At 41.6% G+C, this 8,388-nt stretch overlaps 1 protein-coding gene across 1 annotated transcript in view; it reads left to right on the top strand.

Annotated features, from left to right (window-relative positions):
• Window positions 1-570: 570 nt before the first annotated feature.
• The window catches only part of LOC311226063 (TBCC domain-containing protein 1-like), a gene marked incomplete at its 3' end in the record, with an annotated part of 45,240 nt that continues 37,422 nt past the window's right edge, over window positions 571-8,388 (top strand). Inside the window, exons 1-3 of the mRNA XM_084311440.1 lie at window positions 571-814; window positions 6,553-6,620; window positions 7,289-7,555. Of these exons, the coding sequence (XP_084167566.1) occupies window positions 6,555-6,620; window positions 7,289-7,555 (333 nt within the window). The 5' untranslated portion in view covers window positions 571-814; window positions 6,553-6,554. The remainder of the gene's footprint in view (window positions 815-6,552; window positions 6,621-7,288; window positions 7,556-8,388) is intronic.

Raw genomic sequence — 8,388 nt, 5'->3', positions numbered from 1 at the left:
ACTCATTCCTCACGACCGACAATGGGATCAAAATGGGGGACCCTGATGTAAACAGGACGAAAGTCTTTCTCTGGTCTGCATCCCCTTAAACAATTGTGTGTATTGAGCCGTTGCCCGTTTGATTGAATGATTGATTGAAAAGTTTATTAACAGATTGCAGAATGGGTACAGTACAGTACAGCTCAATACATACAATTGTTAAGGGGATGCAGACCAGAGAAAGACTTTCGTCTTGTTTACATCAGGGTCCCCCATTTTCAATTCATCATGCATCCTCTTAACAATTGTATGTATTGAGCTGTACTGTACTGTACCCATTCTGCAATCTGTTAATAAACTTTTCAATCAATCAATCAAACCAACATTTGTCTATCTCTATAACAAACATAAGTTTGAACTGACACCAGTTGTGTTGACCGACAGCGCGGAGTAGGGTATATCTGCAGAGCCGTAAGCCCAACGTCTGGGCGGGGCTTCGGGGCTTCGGGGCTTGTACTCGGTTACTCGGTTGGGCTTTGGCTCTGCAGATATCCCCTATTGGCTGACAAACTGCACCAGTGGAGCTCACGCGCCGTCGCGCGCAACAGATGGAACTTCAATCAAAGATGTCTCCACCATAGATATATAGCTATGGTCTCCACAACAACCAGGGCGCCGAGCAGCACGTCGAAGATAAAGCGACGTACACCTGGCAGGTCTGTGTGCTTCCTCGTTCACTCTCACGTATGAAAGACTATCCATTTCTCTCTCTCTGGGACATTGAGGCGGAACGGTGAGGATTTGCTCGAAGAAGGAGAACAGTAGCAACTTAAAGGTAACGCAAGACCACAGGAAGCAGTCTCACGGACTCTAGCTAACCTAGCTAACAATAGCTAACCGTTAGCTAATTAACGTTAGTTAGCTAAGCCTAAACCGGTGCTTGGTTACAGTTCCAGCTGTCAGGAATAACAGTGTTATCATCACATTGCTGTTGACTGTGAAGATAACGCTACGTTATGTTGCTATGCGCTGATGATGACGACGATGAGCATTCCAAGTATTGTTTGAGCAATCGAAAGGGGATAGAGCAACCTATTCATTCATGATGAATTGAAAATGGGGGACCCTGATGTAAACAAGACGAAAGTCTTTCTCTGGTCTGCATCCCCTTAACAATTGTGTGTATTGAGCCGTACTGTATTGTACCCATTCTGCAATCTGTTAAATACAAATTCCAATCAATCAAAAACCTTACTGTCCGATATGCCATGGGTCTTGTTCTCCGTGTGGGTTTGATTGATTGATTGCAAACTTTATTAACAGATTGCAGAATGGGTACAGTACAGTACAGCTCAATACATGATACAATTGTTAAGGGGATGCAGACCAGAGAAAGACTTTCGTCTTGTTTACATCAGGGTCCCCCATTTTCAATTCATCGTAACATATATGACATAGGACCGCTACTGTTCCTAATTTATGCAAATGACATGTCGTCAGCTTGTGACTGCAACTTGTTCCTGTTTGCGGACGACTCAGCCCTGCTGGTCTCTGACAAGAACAAGTTACAGGTTGAAAAAACCCTCAGCTCGGAACTAGGCAGAATCTGCATATGGCTCGCTGATAACAAACTATCATTACACATGGGCAAAACAGAGTCCATTCTCTTCGGTTCAAATAACAAACTCAGCAAGACCGACGGCTTCTCAGTTACAGTGGGTGACAATACTGTCACAAGGAAAGATGAAATTACCTACCTGGGTTCCATCCTAGAGGCTAATCTCTCCTGTGACAAAATGGCATCCAATGTAATAAAAAAAGTCAACCAACGAACTCGATTCTTGTACCGGATCTCCTCTCTGGTAAACAAGAATACCCTGAAGACTCTGGCAGGAGCACTCATTCAGGGGTACTACGACTATGCTTGCACCTCATGGTACCAAAGCACCTCAAAGGCGCTAAAAACAAAATTACAAACATCTCAAAACAAACTGGTCAGACTACTGCTTGACCTTACTCCTAGAACCCACCTCACCCCTGCCCACTTTGACAACCTAGGATGGCTTAGAGTAGATGACAGAGTACAGCAACTTGCAATGGGCCTGGTCTACAAGATACACTACACGACCAAGGTACCCATGTACATGTCAAAATACTTCCCAAAGGTCAGTGAATACCACGATCACAACACCAGAGGGAGCTCCACAAATCATGTTAAACCCAGATTCGGCTCAAATAAGGGACTAAACACGTTTCGCAATTATGCCACATCAATGTGGAACGCCCTACCCAAAGCTGTAAAGGAATGTGGATCACTACCCACTTTCAAAACCTCTATCAAGAGACACCTACGGGAGACTGCAATTCAACACTGGCCCCTGTAAATATCCTAACCCAACCCCCCCCCCCCTCAATGTACAGTGTTACTTGTTTATACAGTGTGCCCCCCGGCCCCCCCCCCCCCCCCCCAACCACCTCCAATGTAAATTACCCAGTATGGTTGTCAATATCCCAATGTACCCAACCCCCCCCACCCAACCTCCTCCAATGTACAGTTTTCTACGTCAAATGTATATACTCCCTTTTCTTGACTCCTTCTGTATCACAAACAGTACTGTATTTGCAAATCTGGTATGTCATAAATGTATAGATGTAGCAGTACTGACTATCTGTATGTCATGTATGTCATATATGTCTATATGAATTGAAAATGGGGGACCCTGATGGAAACAAGACAAACGTCTTTCTCAGGTCTGCATCCCCTTAACAATTGTATGTATTGAGCCGTACTGTATTGTACCCATTCTGCAATCTGTTAAATAAAGTTTTCATTCATTCATTCATTCACATACATGACATACAGATAGACAGTAGGCTACTGCTACATCTATACATTTATGACATACCAAATACAGTACTGTTTGTGATACAAAAAGAGTTCAGAAAAAAGAGTATATACATTGGGTAGGTGGGGGTGGGGGGGACTGTACATTGGAGGTGGTTGGGTGGGTGGGTGGGCGGGGGGGGGGGTTGGGTAGGAGTGGGGGGGGGAGGTTGGGTAGGAGGGGTGGGTGGGGGACACTGTACAACTGTACAAACAAACCTGTACATTTGAATATTGACAAGACCATACTTGGTAATTTACTGTACATTGGGGGGGTTGTGTTCGGACATTTACAGGGGCCAGTTTCGAGTTGCAGTCTCCCTTAGGTGTTTTTTGAGAGTGTTTTTGAAAGTGGGTAGTGATTCACATTCCTTTACAGCTTTGGGTAGGGCGTTCCACATTGATGTGGCATAATTGCGAAACGTGTTTAGTCCCTTGTTTGAGCCGAATCTGGGTTTAACATGATTTGTGGAGCTCCCTCTGGTGTTGTGATCGTGGTATTCACTGACCTTTGGGAAGTATTTTGACATGTACATGGGTACCTTGGTCGTGTAGTGTATCTTGTAGACCAGGCCCATTGCAAGTTGCTGTACTCTGTCGTCTACTCTAAGCCATCCTAGGTTGTCAAAGTGGGCAGGGGTGAGGTGGGTTCTAGAAGTAAGGTCAAGCAGTAGTCTGACCAGTTTGTTTTGAGATGTTTGTAATTTTGTTTTTAGCGCCTTTGAGGTGCTTTGGTACCATGAGGTGCAAGCATAGTCGTAGTACCCTTGAATGAGTGCTCCTGCCAGAGTCTTCAGGGTATTCTTGTTTACCAGTGAGGAGATCCGGTACAAGAATCGAGTTCGTTGGTTGACTTTTTTTATTACATTGGATGCCATTTTGTCACAGGAAAGATTTGCCTCTAGGATGGAACCCAGGTAGGTAATATCTTCTTTCCTTGTGACAATATTGTCACCCACTGTAACTGAGAAGCCGTCGGTCTTGCTGAGTTTGTTAATTGAACTGAAGAGAATGGACGCTGTTTTGCCCATGTGTAATGATAGTTTGTTACTTATCAGCGAGCCATATGCAGATTTTGCCTAGTTCTGAGCTGAGGGTTTTTTCAACCTGTAACTTGTTCTTGTCAGAGACCAGCAGGGCTGAGTCGTCCGCAAACAGGAACAAGTTGCAGTCACAAGCTGACGACATGTCATTTGCATAAATTAGGAACAGTAGCGGACCTAGTATGCTTCCTTGTGGAACACCACAGCTCACTGTGAGGGGGGGGGGGGGGGATAGGGTACCGTTTACCTCCACCATCTGTTCTCTCCCCTCCAGGTAGGATTGCATCCAGCTCACTGATAGACTATCAAAACCAATTGCTTTGGGAAGCATGTTTAGTTGTTTACCACTACATATACAATAAAGTAATGTGTGAATAGCTAGCCAATGTTATCGATTTGTACAGTCTTCGGACAACAATCGTATTGTTTCTCTATCTGGTATAATGATCGGGTCCTCAATCTTCAAGTTCAAGTTTCACGTTTCTTTTATTAATCATGTATGGTCAACGGTACAGTAGGAACAGCACTAGATGCATTGGAGTACTAGTCATATAATGGTACACCAAGTAAGATAAAAAAAGTAAATAAACATGGAATAACACAAGTAAGAGATATAACACTATGTACATATATGAAAATGGGGATTTGTGTGTACAAGTGAGAGTGCATACAACAGTATTTGTGACGGAGCGGCTCACACAGACACTACACATTCACCATTTCCCTTCGGATTGGACTGAGAACTGCACCCCCCCCCCCCCCATCATTCATTTCATATAATTAATTATTACATATTATCATACCTACAAACATTCATTCATAGTATCATACATACCTTCACATCCCTCCAAACATCTGTAGTGCTACTGTATTTATGAACATCACTCTCTCCTAAAGCTAGAGAGAACAGAGGGAGAACCCTTTGGAATGCAGCTGATCCTATGCTGAGGAAATCTCCATCTCTGCTTATTTTTAAAGCAAACTACAATTTGCTCAAAATTCTCATCCAAAAGTAGTAGATAGATAATGGGTCATACATGTAGGTATGCATTTGGTTATGTGGGTGGGTAGGTTTGTAGGCAGGTGGGTGGGTTGTTATATATTATTATGTACACAGTATATGCATGTATGTACTGTGTGTATGTATGTTTGTATTAACACAAATCTTTTTAATGTATTCTGGTATTTTATAATATGCATATTTTTGTATTTTTGTATGTTTGATTTTATAAAACAGGGGAAGTTCTTGATACGCCTCTAGGCTTCTAACTTCTCCTTCACAATCGTTATAACTTATTATGTATTGTTTTTACTTCTGTTTAACTGTGTTAATAAACAAACAAACAAACAAACAAACAAACCCTCCAATCAGTGATGTCACTGGGATGTCAAATCAGGGGCTGCTCCATAGACAATGAATGGGGCTCTAACTTAGTTAGAGCTCTAACACTCTAATAAGATGATCTCAGATTCAATCTATTGTCATTGTACAAGTACAGGCACAGAGTACAACGAAATGAAGTTGGCAGCTAACCAGAGCGCAAAGGAGCAGTAAAGTGCACTGCAGTATACAGTATAATGTGAATATGTGGAGTATATATGATGAAGCTACTTAGTATTATGTGTGCTAAGCTAATGTACACTATTACATACAGTGGTATGAGTATGAATACACAATGTTAGTAATTAGGGATGCTCGATATTGGCTTTTTTACCGATACCGATATTCCGATATTGTCCAACTCTTAATTTCCGATACCGATATCAACCGATATCAACCGATACCGATATATGCAGGGTTTCCCCGTCCAAAAAACTGAATAATTTCAGGTAACCAATCATTTCACTGGATATATATATAACAAATATTGTTATTGTTTTTTTTTGTTTTTAAACCGATACCGATATTTTCCGATATCACATTTTACTGCCGATATCGGCCGATAATATCGGACATCCCTATTAGTAATCCATACTAGCCAGTTGTTTAAATAATACGGGTAGGTATGGATATATAATATATATACAGATAAATGTGTGTACAGTTTGTATGTTATGCATATGTATATTAGGGCTGTCAAAGTTAATAACGTGTTAACGCAAATGTGTATTAGCGCCATTCATTTCTTTGACGCATAATGCACATGTTTCATCGTCTATGGGTATTGGGTAAGCCCCCTGATTTTAAAATCAGAATCGGCCTTTATTTGTCATTGTATAGTATACTAAATAAATGTACTTGCCACTCTAATGGTGTATAAAATACATTATAAAAACACAGGACACAGTTAAAAACAGCAGTGTAAACATGTAGTTAAAAAAATAAAGACTGGGTATAAAAATCATTAAATTAAATATTTCACGTAATTGTAAAGTGCCCGGTGGATAGCAGCATATGGTTCTCAATGTCTTCATGTATTGAGTGCAAATTGCTTTAAATCCCAGTTACATCACTAAATAGCTGATTTGAGAGTGGTGCATGTTCATAAATACTGACTGAATACTGTCCTGGGACACGGGAAGAAACGTGTGTGAATTATTAAAATGGGTGACATTCCTCGTTTCATGCATTATATTCTAACATTGCTCTTCACAACTTGGAAGATTAACACCCAGTCCTGGTCTTCCTGTGTGCTTCTCCCTCAGACATGGAGGCAGGGGCCGCTGTGAGCATATGGCCCCGCATGGAGCCCTTCCTCCTGGGAGCGCTGCAGGTGAACATCCAGCACTCTGGTTGATATCTCTGGCGCACCGACTTTGTAGCATAATCGTTTGATTCGATAAAGGTTAAAAAAACAAGACGACGATAATCTTTCGTTTTTAATATTTCATAACATTCCCTGAGAGCAACTATCTATAGTTGCTCAGTTCTGTATTTGTTTATCTGTGTTTTCTTTTCTATTTCTGAACTATTTTGAGTATTGCTAGATAACGCTGGTATAACGGTCCTAGGTGCAGGGTTCGCACAAGGTCCATGAAGTGCTTAAAGTGCTTGATTTTTTTTTACAAAAAGAAGTCTAGCTCTGAAATACTTTGAAAATAGCAATTTTTTTACAAGGTGCTTAAAAAGTACTTGCAATTCAAATCAACCATTCACATTGAATGTTTTGTTCATCCATGATCAAATTGTTCTGAATCAAGAAATCAATATTTTGTTCCGTTTTAAAAACCTATCTGACGAGTCGCTGTCTCGCTCCAACTGCTTTTCCTCATTTCTTTGCATGTGATGCTCTAGCTGGCAAGCAGGCCAAGAAGATGCTTAAAAAAACAGCATTTAAAAGTGAATTGTATCCTTCGAGTGACATCATTGAAAAATAGTGCTTGGAAAAGTACTTAAAAGTCCTTGGAATTTCATTTTGCAATGTCTGTGGGAACCCGGTAGGTGGCTCCCCACACCCAGCTTGGCCTGCACTACCTGCGTAAGATGGCGGTCTACGTGCGCACGCGGGACGGCTGCTTCCCCAGGCTGGGCTGGGTCATGTGGAGACACATCGCCTGTGAGAAGCTACAGCTGCCGGAGGACCTCGCGTGGCTCTACTTCGAGACCTTTGACCTCCTCATAGGCCACACCCCCGAGGAGAGGCTGGAGTGGGCAGAGTCGCTATCCCTGTGCTCCTCCCCTAAAGAGCTGGACCACCAAAGGAGCAAGGTGAGGAAAAACGATAGAACGTGGGTCAAAGAGAAGGCTGAGAATTAGCTGCTCTAATACTATCCCATTGTGTTGTTCATTCGCTTGTGTGTGTCTGTGTGGACAAAATTAGACTGGTATGGTCCTGTTAAGACGAGTTTCTTTTGACATGCAATGGAGCAAAATCCCAAATGACTGACTTTAAATGCTGAGAAAACTCCAATTAACACTTTGATTGCCTAAGGCTAAATTCATGATATACCATAGGTTGCCAGCTCTATTTGTCTATGGATAAGTACCCCTTCTTTGCAGGGCTATAACTTTTTAAATTCTATTGCTAAATTGCCATTATTATGGCCCATTCAAAGTCCTATATGTATTGTTCATTGTGTAGCAACGTTAAACTTTTTCATTCACATATTCATAGTAAAATATGGTCTAATGTATAAGTATGTTTTCATCTCATTCTGCAGCTTTCTCCAGAACGTGATCTATAGCCCCAAATGCATTATATTGATGATGAAATACAGTTTGATGGCAATCGGCGTGATATAAAAAATGTCAACTGGACGTACTTCTAGAATGATCTACATATGATCTGATGATGACCGGATGGGCGGGGGATCGTTTATAATTCCGTGGGCAGCGTTATATCATTCATCTAGTGTGGGTCATATGTTCATCAGAGCAGTTTATATCGAACACGTTCAAAAATAACGCTGAATCTTACCGTATCTTCCTTGCGCCGTTGGACAATCAGCGTGGTGTAGACCGTTTTCGATTATGGGATGTTTATCCTGAAGAACCATTTCCAGGTTGTATACTACTATATACGTCCAAATAACGTTGTTTAT

Source organism: Notolepis coatsorum, assembly GCF_963971535.1.
Source record: "Notolepis coatsorum genome assembly, chromosome: 3".
Taxonomy (NCBI): Eukaryota; Metazoa; Chordata; class Actinopteri; order Aulopiformes; family Paralepididae; genus Notolepis; species Notolepis coatsorum.
Note: the sequence above shows the minus strand (reverse complement) of the source record. Positions and strands in the feature narration are given on the sequence as shown.